Source organism: Anarrhichthys ocellatus, unplaced genomic scaffold (genome assembly GCF_004355925.1).
Source record: "Anarrhichthys ocellatus isolate YVR2014 unplaced genomic scaffold, GSC_Weel_1.0 scaffold62, whole genome shotgun sequence".
NCBI classification, from domain to species: Eukaryota; Metazoa; Chordata; class Actinopteri; order Perciformes; family Anarhichadidae; genus Anarrhichthys; species Anarrhichthys ocellatus.
In genome coordinates this window covers 76700-94801 of record NW_022280092.1, presented here as the reverse complement: position 1 = coordinate 94801, position 18102 = coordinate 76700, and the positions used below count along the sequence as shown (strand labels likewise).

Sequence of the window (18102 nt, the reverse complement as noted above, 5' to 3'; positions counted from 1 at the left end):
ACACACACACACACACACACACACACACACACACACACACACACACATCACTGAATCCCTCCTTTCTCTGTAAGCTTCTGATTAACACCTGGATTGTTACAATTGAGCTGGTGCTGTGGATCAACACAGCCCTGTTTGTCACTGCATTGCACAGTGAGTCACAACAAAACTGATATCGCACTAACAAATGCACACTGTGAACACACTGCAGCAAACTGGTGGATGTAGAACTGTAGCATGCTTAAAAGTCAGGTGGCCCTGCCCATGTTGATTCTCAGTGATCATCTAGCTACTTTCATCTTCTGTTAGAGAACTCACAGATGGAGGCAAACACCCTGGTGTGTAGCTCACATCATTTTAATGCTGTACAAACAGTTGGATTTGATTCAGTTTTGAAAATGTCAATAAGCAAGACAGAAATTCTGTCCAAGACATTAGGTCACATGAATATTTAGTTCAGCTGTGGTTGGAATGGGTAACACTTTTATTTTCCGTTATACTTTCTGATGCAGTTACCTGGAAATAAATAGTAAAATGGAAAATTGAAACCCAAGTAACTATTGATTCATCCTCAATGTATTATTGGAAACTTAGCTCTTTGAATTTTATGCTCGCATCATAGCCAAAGTTTCACTTTTTTTGCATGTTCACCTAAAGACTCCTCAGGTTAGCAATTACAGTATTTGAAAGTCTCAGCAACTTTTGAGGGGTGCAGAAAAAAAGACACCAATAAACAGCGGCACTATATCTCAATCATTAGAGACACTGTTCTTTATTTCTTCAATCAAAACTGTAATACATACTCTTTATACTGTCAATACATTCATTAGGAGGAAATTAATTAATTAAGCAAGCCTATAGGAACTCCAGTACGATCATAAAACACAGTCCTGAAACACTGCCATGGAGAAAGTTAAAATACTTAAAAATGGTCATTGTGTAGAAAATCACTATCAGAAAAATACCAACAAAAATGACAGAAGCGTCAGTTGTACATTCATGGTTATATCGTTATAATACTGTGCTGTATGTAATTATATTCATCATGATTGAGAAAAAAAATACATATTTGATTTCATACATTATAACTCCTATGGCACAAACACTTTTAAAAGCTTCTTTCTGTCTAAGACGGACATTATGTACACACACTCGCACGCACGCACACACATTGTAGAGCTAAGCAGGTAGAGAGAGACGGAGAGGAGGCGTGAGAGAGAAAATACAATTTCACCTTCTGATTGATTTATGTTTTGTTATCTTTTTAATATCTGGCTGAAGAAAATATAGATCTTATCATAATAGGGGGGATTTCTTGGCATCAACTCCCCCCCATCTCCCACACACGCACGCACGCACACACACACAAACACACACCCTCCCACCTGCTCCCGAGTGCCTCACGTGGAGACGAAGAGACACCTGCATGTGACACTCTCTCAACACCCCCCACTCATCCATTCGCTTTGGTTCCCTGAAGCTGGTTTTCCTGCCTCGTTCCCAGGAGGCCGCGAGACTGAGGCGCCGATCCTCCCACAAATGTCACATTAACATCGACTGAAACACTGGAGAGGGTTAACACGTGAAATAAATGTCATGGCAACATTGATCTGGCATGAGCTCCTCAGGCTGAGGCCTTAATCATTTATTTGTGTTCTTACTTTCTTAATGATCATCGGATCATTAGGCGGTATTGATTGAGGACTAAAGTACATATTTTCGTGCCTTTACATTAAACGTCCTGCTGAGGATGACTTATGGACTTGGAGTCAAGGAGCTCGCTGAGTGATTACCGGTTATCGACCCTTTTTGGGTGTTCATTTACATCAAATAACTCTCGACATCCACCAGCTTCTTCTCAAGGTCCCTAACCGCATGGATCCATTTTCTAAAGAGAAATTATGGAGCGGTATGCTCAGTGTGCACATGTAGCCTCCAAGACTTCAAGGCAATCAGTTAACGAGTAAAAAGGACACTTGTGAAATTAACTTTGAGCGAGTGCATTAGACATAAAGTGGGAGGATAGAGGGTGCAGTGGGAGGACTGCAGAGTGAAGTAAGGTGAGTAGCAAGTGGTGATCGTGCTCCTTTATTAACATGCAATTGTGAAGAAAATCAATTTGTGAGGAGCAAAGAATGGAAATTGAGAGTGGAGAAGCTAGTCATGGGGGGGAGTGGAGGAGCTAGTCATGGGGGGAGTGGAGGAGCTAGTCATGGGGGGAGTGGAGGAGCTAGTTAAAGTTAATCTTTGATGGGAAAAGAAACGGGAAAGACTATCACTCAAACCAACAGTTGGAATCGGTGCACTTGAAAAAATACAAGTTTTTTATTCATAATGTAAAGCTATACTTTCACTTCTTTCCCAGTAACAATTTGGGTCTTTGGAGTTTTGGTCATAATTCCTATTCGATCGGAGTCCTTCAACAAATTTATTCTGAGAACACTTTACAGGACATTACAACACAGTGTAGGGGTTTGGGCAAAACTTAAGGGAGGACACCCCGGGTTAAGGAAAAACAAACAACAACAACTCATAGATATCGCCATGAAACTTCGGTTGATTACTTGCATTAAGATTATTTATTGTATTACACATTTTCTGAAAATATATGTTAAATATGCAAATCAGGCATTCTCTGAGTGCTGATGTTCGGATTTCTCCAGAACAGAAATATGAACATTAGATTCTTGTTTTATTTTATTGACATTTTAGAGTCAAAGGTTTTTACGGAGGGAATTTTAGATTTCTCTTTTTATCACTCCATAAATCAGAAAATACTGTCAACGGCCATAAAGAAATCCATTTCGCCATGTTTTTAGGAATAAAATGCTCAACCAATTCCTCCGTTAAAAACCGTCAGAATATAGACAGGAATTAAACTGGATAGTTTGGTGTTTATAAATGTTACTGAAGTAAATAAGGTAAAAAAAATCTGAAAGTGTATGTTTAGATATGCATATTAAGCATTATAAATGCAAACTTTTCACTAGTCTGAAAGAAGACACACTACGGGGAAAAAAAGCCCAAAATTTCAAATAAACCAGTACATGACTTGTGAGGTTCATGGACAAGAGACAGCAGTCTTTAAAGGTCAAAACTGCACAGTTTTATAGTGTTGTTTTAGGCTCTCAAATATATATATTTTTCCAAATCTATTGTTCATGTACTTTTTTAACTTTCATTGCTTGTTTTCTTTTTATCGCTTACTTTATTTTTCTCAACGGTTTTTGTAGAGCATTTTCAGTACGGCACAATTACAGAACATTGACCTTCTCGCTACAAATTACTTTTCCTTTTTATGGAAAAATATTGTATCACCTGCATCACAAGACACTCCTTGTCTCTCTAACAGACCTTTTAGACCGTATGACCGTACTATTGTCATATTCAAATGATATGGAAGGTAGCGATTTGAAAAATGTGAAACATAGCACGTTTGTTAAATCTGGGTTTGTTAAATCTGGGTTTAGGAGGCCAGTCCAGCTGCGTACAACGCAGGGAGCTCCAGGAAAAATTGCAGAAACGCAAAAAAGTTCAACATGGCTCAAATTATGCCGCATTGCAACATGACATCATCTGGCAAGCCGCCGTGTCAGCCAATCAAACACATGCAAGCACACAGTCCTGCTGAAGATAAAGATAAAATATATAGTTCACGTCATGATGAATCTCAATTTAACCAAGAAAACAAGGACAAACAAGCAAAAATGCCTGTAATAAGTATATGTATTTACTCACCATTCCACTGGTAAGAAACTTTGCCCTGATTTGCCTGATTTTCATCTGCAGACAGGTTTTTGTTTAAATTGATACTGTGGTGAGAAAAAGAGCCGCACCTGTGGTCACCCCCCAAAATGTCGAACCAGAGTTTGGAGGGCATGAGACCAGCTATGACAGAAGCACCGAACATCCATCAGATTTAAATCCTCGTCCATTAAAACAAGGCCTGATGTGTCTGATATCTCCAGGCAGGTATTAGCAGAAATACACCCTTTGGCGCAGCTCCATTTTTGCTGAATAGATGACTGCTAATGTCACATGGTGTCTGCAGAAATGGATGTGCACTGATCTCAATGTGCTGTTTCAGTGGGCAATACAGAGCACATATAGAGCGGTGTGTGTGTGTGTTAACATTTGTTACCGGGCAGGACTCAGGCAGCACTGAGGCAGTGGTGATGTACGTGAGTGTTTCGTTGTAAAATGTTGCTGTATTTCCATCAGCCAGCAGCAGAATGAGCAGAGCTGAAATGTGTCACTGTGGCCCTGAGACCAAATTCACTGCTGCATCATGGGACAGAAAACCTTGGACGAGGGAAAACAAACCGTCCTCTCTGTCTCTCTCTTTTTCTCTCAGTCGCTCAGAAAGCTAAAGGGTTAAAGACACGTTACATTCATTATATCCATCCAGATAATGGCTAACAAGTCATCAAATACCATTAATAGTTAATAGAGGACTATCTACTAATAGCAGAAATTTCCTCTACCTAATATTGGAAATGTGATTACTAGATCAACGACACCTTAGAGCCATTATGTTTTTTGTCTTATATTTTTGTGAAGCTACAATAACAGTCAAGTCTACCATTAATACATAGTCAACCAACAATAAGCAGAGATAGCCTACTCATCCTAAGACAATCTGTGGGTTGACTTCCATAGCGAGCGCCGATTTGAGCGCCAGGGTGAACTTGGCACACACACACAAGAAAAGTCAGACTGTTCAAGAAGTCTGTTCATTTTAGGAAAGCCCAAATCCAAATGCCTTTTGAGACGTTTCTGCATATTGAACTGTAAATGACAGCGCTGTTTTAGCATCGCTTGAGAGAACCGTCAGTGGCTCTGCCTGAGTGAATCACCCCTCGAGGTGAGATGTTCAGTGCCCAAACTCTGACTGGATGTCTCTGCTTTCTGGAAAATGACTACCAACGGACAAAGACGCAGCTGTTCAAAAATCCTCACCGTTTGTGGCAGTGAGCAACAGAGAGCCTCGATAAAGAAATCAATGTCAGGCATTTGAAGCTTCGCCAAGGATTCATCTACTAGTTTAGTCTGTAGCGCTGTGGCTCATAAAAGTCATTGATAGATGGCGATGATATCCTGTCAGTCAGCAGTCACTTACAGTAGCTCTATTTTTTTTTGCATGAGGGAAACAATCAACATCTTTTTGAAGCTGGTCGCTGCTTTGTGGATACTGTTTGCTTTTCCACCTTGCTAGCCAACCACTTTGTTAGCGCTCAAAGCTAGCTCAACAGTCCCTTGTGTGCTCTCCAGGCGTGTTGACATTTTCAAGCCTCAAAGAGTCCCATGCGGGTAAGCTGGTCACCAAGGAGACAATGTGTTCCCCAACAACTGAAGGTTGGGGGGGAGGGCGGCTGCTGGTGGCTGAGGACTCAAGAGGAAATACAGATGGGTTTCCCATTTTTGTCATACTGGTACACCAACATCTTGATGCAGTGGGAGTTGGCTGGTGAGATCCAGGGGCTGCTTGTGATGGAAAAGTTGTGGCTGGCATAGAACGGCTGTGGCTGCTTCCGGCAGTGGACCAACGCTCGCAGGACGTTGGCCGCCATGCCCCGGAAACGCTTGCTGATGAAGCAGTAGAGGAAGAAGTTGACCCCAGTGTTGAGCAACGCTAGCATGTTCGCCAGATCAGTGAGCACGTGGAGCAGTCGGCCGGCACCTTGTGAGGCTGGAGGAGATGAGTAGAAGTGGTAGAGGATCATGAGGGTACGTGGCGCCCACAAAACTGCGAAAATGGAGGTAATGGCGAGGAGAATGGCGGTGGTCTTGCCAGTAGAGTAGCCGCGCAGACGGAAGCAGCTGCGGCGTCTGCGCAGCTTACGAACAATGACAGCGTTGAGGGAGAAGAAGACCATGCAGGGGAGGAGGTAGACAGTGGCGCAGTGGGCCCACACCAGGACATGCTGGGCCACGGTTCTCCTGTTGCCCTCCTCTCCTCCTCCTCCTTCTCCTTCTCCTCCTCCACCACTGCCCACCCCAGGCAGGCTGTGCCACAACTCAGGCCACCAGTAATAAGGAGCTGCAGACAGCAAGCACCCAATATACACGGCAAATATCACCTTTCGTGTGCGGGCCGGGAAGGAGACTGTATGGTAGCGCAGCGGGTGGCACACAGCGATGTAGCGGTCAACGGTGAGAGGCACGGTGATCCAGATGGAGGTGTGGATGGAGGAGAACTCCAGTACCTGCACTGCGTTGTTTAGTGACGGAGGCAGCGCCGTACCCAAAATAAAATCCTCCAATATGAAGTCGACAAAAACAATGAGGAGCAGGACCAGGATGTCGGCGGCTGCCAGAGCCAGGAGATAGTTGTAGGAGGACTTCTGACGACGCAGCACCAGCTGGGACAGGATGACCACAGTCAGGATGTTAGCTGGGAGGAGGAAGGAGGGGGGGGGTCGGGGTGAGGGAAGTTGATTGAAAGCGGAAAGATGGAGGAAATGGGGAAATGATGACAAAGGAAAACGTATGATGAGATTGGGCACAGGTTGGGACAGGGAAGGAAACAGAAAAATTGAGTGTTAGTGGGCAGGCAGTGGAAAAGACACAAGAAACATAATGCAGCAGATTTGTACTGTAGGTGCAGCCAACACGAAAGAGTGACTGCTCTAACACAAACGCACGATACACAAAGATTAGAACAAAACAATACTTGCATTATGTTGAAGATTTTCAGCACCATCAACAGCACCAAGCACACATTATGGAATCTGTTATCGTCCCCAGTCAGTATGCACCACGTTCAACCAGCTCTCCCTCGGTGTAATCCTTCCTCTGTTTATTGCTCCCTTCCCTTCCCCTCTTCATCTACACCTGCTGTGTAATTCCAGCAGCATCTGCCGCTGCCTTTGGCTAAAATTGTTATCTTTAATAAAGAGTAAAGCCACAACAAAAACAGGAGGGCAACGTGCAGCATCACACCGTTGGCAGTCTGCTGATTTCACTACTGCTTGCTACTCTGCAGCTGGCAATTTAGTTCCTAAATCAAAGCACAAGGACGACCCCATCTCTCCCTCTCGTTTCAATCTCTACTCCAAATTCCCAACGTATACCGTCATACCTTCTCTCCCATGTTGCCAAAATAGCGTTTCCCTCGCCACCTTCTCGTTCATTTATTCCAACTCCATCACTTTCTTTCACAAACAGGACAGCTGACTAGCCCAGGAGGGGAGACAGCTACTCTCAATTTTTCGCTAAAAAAGGAACGTGGACACAAAGGCCTGGATGTGATTTATTCCACTGCCACGTCTACCAAAGCATGACCTCTGTGCGTCTGCTCCAGACAGGAGGAGCACAGCTCTCTGCCTCTCAGGGGGAACTGCAGTTTGGTGATTGTATTGAAGGGGCTCATTTCACGTCTTTTTTAAAATTTTTGTCCTATTCTGGTATATTACTGCATATTATTCTCAGGGGATTCCCATCAATAGACAGTTGAGTTTTCAGGTTGTGAGCTTTCTCAAACTTGGAGAAGACTGTGAACAAGATGCTGGCTGTGCTCACACTGTAGTGTTGTTAGGATGTAAAAAGAATAAAATCAGTGAAATTAATTACTGTCATCATCGGCACAGAGAACTCCTGAGGGAATTTATGTTTTTAGATAATTTGATAATTTATCATAGTTTAAGATCATTTGAATGATTAACTTATACTTCATGACCTGAAAAAAGTTTCATTAAAATAGTTTAAGAAAAAACACGTGTACAACAAGATTGTTTTTATGACATTACATGTCGCATACTTTTCATTTTTATTTTTAGTACATACTGCAGCTGCCCTTACAAAGGACTGTTGCATGCAGTATGCATTCAATTAAGACATTACTTCTTCATAACATAGCGCATTTACCTTTGCTCAAATATCTTAAGAATAGCCAGAAAAGGATGCTTGCTTACATACTGCATACAGGACATCCAGTAATTTTTCGTGTATTGCATTTGACATACTATATGTATATAGTATGGGTATTGAAATGCAGGGATTGTGTGTATTCTTGAGTTCCAGCAAACCTAATGAATGTATTTCCCTCATAAACAGAGACAATTTCTGTTTCTAGGAATTTCAAACCTTGCTAGCAGTCTTCTTTGCATTTTTTTTGGTGCAGTGCAACTTTTTTTTTACTGTTTCCAACTTTGCACCAGTGGAATAGCATGAAACCATTCGCAGGACTATCAACCTATTTTCATATGATATTAATCCTGGAAAAGCCTCTTATATAGTATTTGCATTTATATTCCTTGAAGGAGACATTGGTTAGCACATTGCACATTAAGAACATTCAATACATGTGTGACAAGTGTAAAATTCAGTGGCGAAAATCAATACTTTTCCAATGTATCCAAAGATTCCTATTTCATGCTGTATTAGTTAAATTACCTGAACTAAAAATCAAATACACACATTAATCTGTTAATCTTTTACTGTTGCCAACCAACCCCATTTAGTGTAACTTGCTGGTGCAGCATGAAGACTTGTCCGATCTGTTTCCTCGGACAAAGATGTCTCTGACATCGATTTACATCACAGCATCTCTGAGACATCAATGCACTTAGCAGCTGTCACTGCCCATACAGTGTGTGTGTGTGTGTGTGTGTGTGTGTGCGTGTGCATGTGTTCTGTAGTCCTGTCCCCCTCTGCAGTAATAGATTTTGGATTGGATTAAGTGTGGCAGCTAGGAGTCTGGTACATCACACTTCACAGCCTCAACCACTGTCAGCTGATTACAGATTTCAAAGCCGGCTCCAGATAATGACTAAAGATGTCCTTGCCAGACTGGAGGATGTGCAGCAGAACACAGACACACAGAAATATTAACACATGCACAGAAACAACATTAGCGATGCGCCAATACATTAACGTATACAATCTATCAATAACATAAATGAGACGTCAAAGCAGTTTACAAGACTCGACAAGCCTATGTGTTCATGTAGGGCTGCTGGATTGCACCACACGCCCCACATTCACAGCCCTCCTCGCCTGTACACCACACCAACCTCTGCACAGGCAAGTTAAATTGCTTTCATGTCGAATCTTGGTCGTCTGTGTCATTGATTCTCTGTTTTCAGCTCGTTTCTGTCCGTTTCTTCTTCTGTTCTGGTGGTCTGTTTTTTCAGATCGAAGCAATTTAATCCACAATACATTTAATTTGAGGTTAACCGTGGACTGATTTTGTATTTGAAATATTTGTGCAGACTGGGGTCAAAATGTGGTAATTTCAATGAAGCGATATTAATGTCACTATGTTCACAGTGTACGTTTCAAGATCAGATGACGGGTATCAATATATATTGGTTAGACCAAACTTTGGCAATAAAAGAAAGATAAAGGGAAACTTCACCGATTTTACATATTAAAGTCTGTTGATGGGTCTTTGGTACAACAAAAGTTAAATAAGCCTTAAGTTTGAAAATGCTGGATCGTGAAGTTAGAAAGAAGTGAGTTTACCAGACCTCTGTAGCCAGCTCCTCATCTCTGCTTGAGTTTAGCGACTCAATGCTACATTAGGCGCTACTAGCTTAACACACCCGAATCTCCGACAAAACTGTTGGTGGTTGAGGTGCATTGTGGGAAATGTAGAAGCCAGGTTTTGAAATTGAAGACACATGTATCCATCAGGATTCTGACCATGTTATAGCAGTGCATCGCTAAATCGTAACTGAAACTGTTTTTTGTCTAAAAACTGTTGCTCATCTTTTGATCTTGATTTCATGTTAATTGTTTTTGGCCTACTGCTTGTTGCAGTCATGCTGACTCTTTGTATGTGTTGTTTCCTATACACCATCCTCTCACAGCTGTCGGTGTGTACTGTACACACACCTGCAGACTGTCATCTGGTTTATCCATATGATCTTATCAGTGTTTGTGTTTTTTTGTATCAGGAAAGGTTTGCTGCTAAGCTCTGAGCTGCTCATAAACTTCACGGTGGAGGCCCGTTGCAAACCCTGCACAATGCACATCGCCTTTAATCCATAGCCTCACTCTCTATTGTACCTTTTCCCCTTCAATCCCCTCACTTTCTCTCTTCTCTTTTCGCTGACCGCTAAACAGAGGGGGGTGACATGAAATGGAAGCAGTAAGGCTGGTCACTGGGTATTATTCTGTTTGGGCTCCCCGGAGAGACGGGGCCTTCTACAGACAAACAAAAGGGATCCGTAGCGAGCTTGACATTTCCATTTAGCTTGAGCCAGCTTGTTGTCCATTCAATTCAATTGACTCCTGTTCTTTACGTTGTCTCGGGACCCAGGGAGGGGAGAAAGCTGCACATCCGTGCACACACAGAACAGAGACTTGAGGACAGCGCACACAAAGAGGCATCCGTGCACATATAGAGAGACGTGCATCTCATGCCCGGACACAGAGGCACATGCAATGTGTCACCATCTTCTTTTTTTTTGTTTTGCAGGGAAAAATAAGTGTCTCCAGCTGAGAGGGGATTAGAATGACCTGTAGGAAGGATAATGGGCGGCTGTGTGTTTGTCCGTCTGTCTACATTTGTGTATGTGTGTTTGCATGGGTGACCCTCTCTGTTTGTGTGGGAGTGCTTTTGTGTGTGCACTCCCCCTGCTGCTCCCCTAATATGACGAGGGACAGGGCCATTGACGTTGTTTAGTGGGAAAAGAGAAGGCACAGCATGCTCCCCGAGGTGTGTAACGAGGCTGACTCATCCCACCACTAAAGGGACGTGTTCAGATGGGCTGTCGACAAATGATACTGTGCATCTTAACCCCTCAAAACCGGTGGCAAGACATGAGATGCTGCACACTATGGTTTTCTTTTTTGTCATTTGGTTTGGCTTTGACGGCTTATCCAGAGGCTAATAAGACGAGATGAGGGGAGAAGAGAGGAATGAGGAAATAGATGGAAGGTGAAGTAAAGTGTGGTGTGAGGAAGGTCACAGATAGTTAAAAAAGAGAGAGAACGGAGGGGAGGATTACATGGAAACACAGAATGAGGCAGAGAGATGTATAGAGGAGGTGGGAGGAAAGGGAGAGAGGCGAGAGACAGAGAGGGGGTGAATAGCAAAGCTCGCTTCAAAGGTCACAAGCACTTTGTTCCTGATGACAACCATTTCCCTTTTGTCTTCTCGAAGTGTCAGACCGGACATAAAGCAGGGCGATTCCTTAATTCCCCTAAACGAAAACCAGGACCACATCCCTGCTGCAAAGCCAATAAAAAAAACATGCATTGAAGATAAAATTATGATTTTAGGGACATGTTTTAAAGCTGTTTAAGATGAAGAGAAAACCCCAGATTTGTTCATGAATTGAAATCCTTATTATCACTATTAATTTGCACTGAGAAGCTGGCTTGTCATGCTATGAAAATGTGATAATATCAATCCAACACATTTTACTGTGAGCATCAGCTTTATGTGTGCGGTCTGAGAGTTAATGAGGAAAGGTAGAGGGAGCTCATAAGAAAAAGAAAGATGCAATAAAGAATATGGCGTATTAAGAGAGAGAGGCCCTGGTTGCTGCTAATGATATTGATGCTACTGCAGTGCTCTTCCTCTGCTCACCTCTTACAGCAATTCATTTTAAAGATGTAAGGAGATGACTGTCCTTACACCACAGCTAACCGTGCTGCCAGTAATGAGACGCTGCAGACTGACAAACTCCGCTTATTGTGTTTAAAGGGTTCATAAACAAGGCTCACGCTTATAATGTGATCTTCGATCTTCTCTAAATGTTTTTTATGGTGTTTCAGCTTTGAAAAAAAAAAACATGAATGGTGAAATTTTGTTTGAGATGGAGGGTGGAGGAGAGAATTAAATGCAGAGAAGAGATGGGAAGACCTATAATTCTCCTCAGATTGATGTATTACTGCTGTCCAAAACATGTCCAACAACACAGGGATTTGGGTTTTCAGCAGTGGTGACGGCGTTTTGTTGTCAGCTGGTCAAATAAAGTCAACTCTGTCACTGCACCAACAACATCTCTGATTTACTGCCTCAAACAAAACCTCCTTCCTCTCTTGCCTCCTCTGTCCTCCCGCGCCCTCTCTGGCTCGTCTCCCCCATGACAAGCTGACACACTCTTTGTTCTGGAGACAAACCAGAGCTCAGAAATGTCTTACATTTGATTTACTTAATATTTGCTATCTTTTCCCCACTGTCCATGCTTCAACACATGCTTATCACATCCTTTCCTCTTCTTCCTGTTTACACCCACTCATCTTAAACTCCACTTTTGGAGTGATGGTATCTGTTAATAAACCCCCATTCCACCACAGACGCCCTGTTGCTGTTGCAGATTGACAGATCAATAGTGCAAACAGCAAATCACTTGGGCCCGCCTCTTCATTAAGTGGCATCTGACACCTGGTCTACACTGCCACGAGGAACAGAGAATTGTTGGCGCTTTAACATCCCCAACCTTTTCCCTGTCTTGTGGGTGGATAAGTGGGAGTGGGAGATGTTTTTCAACTCTCATGTGGGCCATTCACACGGCTGCCTGTTGAACAGCCACACAAGGAAGAGGGAAGGAACGCACCGGCATACTGTGGAGTGATGTGAGTTCATGCATGTTCAAGGTGGAGGAGGGACGCAGACACATTTCTGCTCACACAATGTTCACACATCTCAACTCCATACGACCACTTGTTGTCACGTATTCAACCTTGAGCGAATTCTGAGACAATGGGCCCCTGAGCACAGACATGCAAGAGGTCCCACCACCTCTCCTACACAGGAGCAAGACTCACAGACTTTATACGTAGTTCTTTAGCCTATTTTTGCTGCGTCCTTGTGTAGTTATTTTGATTATCGTTGATTTTGTGTCTCTTTGTAGTAGTTTTTATTGTTATTATCGTGTTAATTATTGCTCTTGTTTTTATTGTTACGACAGTCTAACTCTCTCCAGGGTTAAATGAAATTCCTTGCTTGAATACTTGAACTTTAGTGTTTCCGTTTTGTGCTTCATTCTACCTCTAATACTGTTATATCTACTGATCTACTGATTATGATTTTGCCCAAAAAATATATAATAATTTTATATAAAGTAAATAATCTGAATTATTGTTCTACCATGGTAATTTAGGCCATTACATTACATTACATAGGCTGGCCATCTTAAATCCCTCAAATCTACATTACTGCTTAAATATAGTTTGACACAGCACTTGAAAGAAACAAAGCAAATACAACAAAACATGTGCATACTTACAGTACTGAGGTGTAACATCAAATGTGTATTTGATGGAAATATAAATTGTAGTCATGTTATGTCAAAGAAAACATCCTTGCTGGTGTGGTGATGAACTTGATCAACATGATGCAAGTTTTGGTAAAAATGTCTTGAGACCCTGATGACTAATTAAATAATAATTACAAATGTAGAATTATTAAATAGAATGCAATAGATTTAAATTGAATCCTCTTAGTGGTTTTGCGCTCTGCTGCAGAGACATTTTATCAACATGAACACATTTGCAAATCATTTGAATACAGGCCTCTTGAGGCAAAATTCAGACATCAACCGTTATCTGGAGTTGAATAACAGCTGCAGGTAGGGTTTGAAATGTGTGCAGGTAAAAAGCCTACAAACCCTGTCGAAAAGAACGGATTGTGTAGAGAAATGTTTAATTTGAAGGAATAGGTGCATGCAAGCAGCTGTCTCGGCCCAGATATTCAGAGCAGCTTCACTTGAACATCCCGTTATGTCACACAGCATGTGTCATGGTATACTGTACGAAGAGCGGGCCTCACTTCTGCAATCCCAGCATGTCAAAGACTGAGGCTAAGCACCAAAACCTTCATTGTGCTGTTTGCTATGCCAGCACACGTCTGTTCTGTCTCAAGCAATGTGGTGTGGTGAGCAGAGAGAGAAAGAGAGAGAGTTAGCGATTAATTAAAAATGTGGCAATTCGTCTCAGCTCCGTCGTCTGTAGCTGCCCCCCAATGCATGGCTCAGGGGTGCTACTTGACTGGCTCTGCTACTATTCATCTCTTTCTCTTAATTCTGCTCTTCCTCTTCTGGGTGTCCTTGTCTCCCTTATACTCCATACTGTTCATCCCGAGATTTGGGTTAATCATTTCCCACCACTTGATGTGTGTGTAATCCATCACCTTCCATCATCTTGCTTTTCATCTCCAAATCTGTGTTTTTGATGTGACCCCTCTCTGTCTGCTGCTTAAAGGTCGGGAAATGTACGGACATGATGACGACGTCTCCCTGAAGCCCTGTTGCTGTTAACTAACTACCGAAACACTGGCCGGTAATCAAGGTAACGACCTCACATCCATCGAGAGTGTTAAATCCGCGTGGGTCTGTAGGTCATGCCGCTACTACTCACGCGTGCCGCTCTCATGAAAGATTCACGATTCAGCCTGAGTGGAACGTCATAAAGATTGAATAAGTTAATCTCGGCTGCTGCAAAGTATCAGTCCGCCGCACTCGACTCTGCCATTAATTCAGACAGCCATTGTAAGATTGCATTACAATCCCGGGTTATTGTTACTCGGTGATTAAACAAACAGCCTCGATCACATTTGTAAAGACGACTCAGGAACATAATTGATCAATCTTCTGAAGCAGGAGAAACTTGAAATGACAGAAGAGAGAATTTGCTTGTGCAAGACTTGAATTGCCAATCCAGGAAAAATAATTAGGTGGGATTCTATCAGAAAGAAAGACTTTTACTTTTACAAGGCTGCACATCTTGTGGAGCAACTGCAGTATTGGCGTACAAAAGCTTTTCACTTGTTTAAACAACCAGAAGAGCTTAGGTTGTTGATAACATCTCACTCCCAATCTTTATCTAGAAAAATATATTTGAATCTTGTGTATTAAGACAAGAAAAGCCACCGATTGTACTCATCAGAATCAGGGTTAAATTGTGAAACACATGAATTAACCTTTATGTTACTTGACCACGTTTCCAGCGTTTTGGTGATAGGCTGAAGCAGAGCGGACGTGTATCTGACCATCCAGAGGGATTTTTAACATCTGAAACCCAACCTTCTGATTAGGCATCCACACCTTTTCTCTTTCATTCGACCTCCATGTTTCCTGTCTCTGTCTGTCCCTCTCACAGACACACATTCATAATCGCACATATACATGCACACACCACTTTGCTTCCCCGTGTGAGACTAGGTCAGCGCTCATAGATCACGCAGCAGGGAGAGAGGCGGTAAATGGGTCCGACAGTGAGTGTGAACGGACTAATCAGTCAATGGCAAAGACGCAACAAGGAAGTGTCATAAATTCAGGTCATTAAGACAAGTCATGTAACACACACTTGTACCCGAGGTCAAGCCTGAGTCATTACTTACATAATCTTTCATTCACACATAAACGACTCCAGATTAAGGTGCAGTTTCACATCTTAATAGCCGTATTTAATGATGCTCTGCACATACAGCTGCCGGTTTCCCTCTTTTGTTGAAATGCTTGAATATGTCCAACTAAAGAGACGGATGTACAAACAAACTCCAAACAGACCGGAACAAGCACAGACAAAAGCATACGATGTACGTACGCATGCACAAGTCATTTGCCACAAGGTCAGAATGACAAATCAACAGTGTGTGTGTGTGTGTGTGTGTGTGTGTGTGTGTGCGTGTGCAAAGAGTGGCACTCTGGAGCAGCTGACACACTCATTCAAACCTACAGACAAGTGCACAACAAATCAAGATGCAAAGCATGACTCCTGCAACCCACAGATGAGCAAATTAACACAGAATGAGACATGCCTGTGATTAGACATGCACTCAAAAACACACAGTTGTGTGTGCACGTTTCTTACCTGGAAGGCCGAGACAGAGCAGGACACTGTAGTAGATGACAGGCAGTGGTCCGAGAGGGCATCCCTGGGCAAACTCAGTGGGATGCTGCCCTGGGCTCCAGGTGCTCCCATTTGGGGAGAAAACAGGGAAGATGTGGCTGTGCTCCATGGCCTCTTCCTCGTCCTCTTCCTCAGCTGAGCTCAGTGTCAAGAAGTCTGGCCACACGAGCAAATCGCCTGGTCGCCGGTACAGGAGAGAGGGTGCTCTGTCCTTGGGTGCCAATCAGCATGAGTGTGTGCACGAGTTTGCGCGAGGCAACAAGGTTGAGTGTGTGAGAAGGAGGGAGAAATGGAGGCGAGAGTGGAGGGAGACAACAGACGGGGAGTTGCGAGAGATGATATGTGTTAGTAGGTGATGGTGAGGAAGGAGGCGAGAGGAGCGGAGAGGAGAGGCGTGAAGAGGTGAGTATGAAGGTAGAAATGGAGAGGGGAGGATGCTGCCTGAGTGTGTGAGCGAGGGGGAATGAGAGCGAGTCGAGAGCGCAGCGGGAGGAGGAGGAGGAGGAGGAGAGAGGGAGGGAAAGAAGGAAAGCAGGAGGAAGGTAGATGGAGAGCAAAGGCACGCCAGAGAGCAGAAAGTGAGGGAGAGAGACGGAGGCTGAGGGTGGAGGCGGGAGGCTGAGGGATGCTCAGACAGAAAGAGAGGAGTTCCAGTTTGAGGGCAGTTTGAGGCTGATGAGAAAAGATAAATGGAGGGTTAAGTCGAAAAGGATAGAGAGTGTTTGCAATGTCATATTCTCAATGTGTCTCGTTATTGCACATCTCTTTAGTCCATATTAAGTAACTTTGACCATTTATCCACAAATGAGTGCACAAGCAGAATCCAAACATGTACCTACAATCCTATTTGCATATCATAAACGTTACATACAGTATAAATACATGACATGTGATATGGACGTGTGTATAGGTGTGTGCGTATGTGACTGACTGTGTGGGAGTAGGGGTTGGTAGTGGCTGCTCAATCTAATTTGCCATGCAGTGTGAACTGCTAATGAGATAAAGGCTGATAATGAAAAATGCAAGTATTCCTTCTTAAGAAACACTCCAGTCTCTGGTTCATCAGGGTCGCAACAGATGAATTTGCCCATTTTCACAATACATCCATTAGTTGTTTAGTGTAGAAAATAAATGGGATTTCTGATATGAATGCACAGAAATGTGCAGACCATTGTGAACGTAAGCGTGACCGATGCAAGTCATTCAAAATTGAATTAATTAACTGTTTTTCCCCAAACATTTTCAGAAACAGAACATTGCTTTCACCAGGCGATAGCTGAAAACCTCTGGGGAATACAATGCTGGAGAGGAGCTGTGGGAGCTGTTTATTAATTGGCTCTTGATAGTCTACAGAACAAACAAAACAATGACAGAATCCAAAATGAAGTCTGGAAATTACTTGTTAGTTAGCAACTCACCATCGGCCTGTGTCAGCAGATTGTTGTCTCTTATTGGTTTAGGGTCGGTATCGTGCCAGCTAGCCGCTCAGAACGTCATCAAAACATGACAATTTAATAATGATGTCGATTTAGGAAAGTGAAATTGATTAATTTTTTTAACGTTTATTTTTTCAAAGTCTCAGTTTGTTGTTGGAGCAGCTAACAGCAGAAAAAACATCCATCCCTCAAAAACTGGATGAAATTTTTTGGTAAGTTTTCTAGAACCATTTATTTAAATGGTACCTCTCGACTATATATTCAACATATAACAAGTTATACCGGATCTGCCGGACAGTTTGAAAATGTGCTTCACCTCCACTGACTATAACATTAAAATGCCGCTCAGACATTATTTCAACGGTAGTAGCCTAATAATAATAATAGTTATTTAGTAATTATCAAAAAGAAATCTGCATTGTGAGCACTTTTAACTTTGATTATTTATTACATTTTGCTGATAAAACTTGTATCATTAATTGAATACAGGACTTTTACTTGTTATTTACTATTTTACTGTTGTATTTCTATTTTTAATCAAGTGAAACGTCTTCCACCATTGATTTACAACCACATCTCATACTCCCAACCCACTGAGGTGTTTTTCTCAGCTCTCACATTTATGGTTTTTTATGTATGTGGTCAGAATTGTGGCTGTATAGTAGTCATTAATCTTATCAATGATTTGCAGACTCCTCTGGGCCTGTGCAGAAAGTACTATGCAGCTTTGGCATGAGTATGGACCAGTGAAACATCATTTTCTTTTGGTGTGCTGTCAGCTGTGTTTCTGATCTCTCTGTGCATCTTCAGCACAATCAAGGCCTACGCCACCTCTCCACAGGTCTGAGGAAACGCAACC

General features: G+C 42.7%; 1 protein-coding gene across 1 annotated transcript; it reads right to left on the bottom strand.

Moving 5' to 3' along the window:
- Nucleotides 1-747: 747 nt before the first annotated feature.
- gpr139 (G protein-coupled receptor 139) lies at nt 748-16216 on the bottom strand. Its single transcript, XM_031872233.1, has 2 exons — nt 15769-16216; nt 748-6394 (listed from the first exon to the last, which is right to left on the bottom strand). The coding sequence occupies exons 1-2, from the start codon at nt 15914-15916 to the stop codon at nt 5391-5393; spliced, it is 1152 nt and encodes a 383-aa protein (XP_031728093.1). The 5' UTR covers nt 15917-16216; the 3' UTR covers nt 748-5390.
- Nucleotides 16217-18102: the final 1886 nt, after the last annotated feature.

Excerpts from the sequence above, each read along its gene's own strand:
- gpr139 (XM_031872233.1), bottom strand. The coding sequence starts at position 15,916 with ATGGAGCACAGCCACATCTTCCCTGTTTTCTCCCCAAATGGGAGCACC. Across the intron at positions 6,395-15,768 it reads GCTCTGTCTCGGCCTTCCAG|CTAACATCCTGACTGTGGTC; the intron begins GTAAGAAACGTG and ends TCCTCCTCCCAG.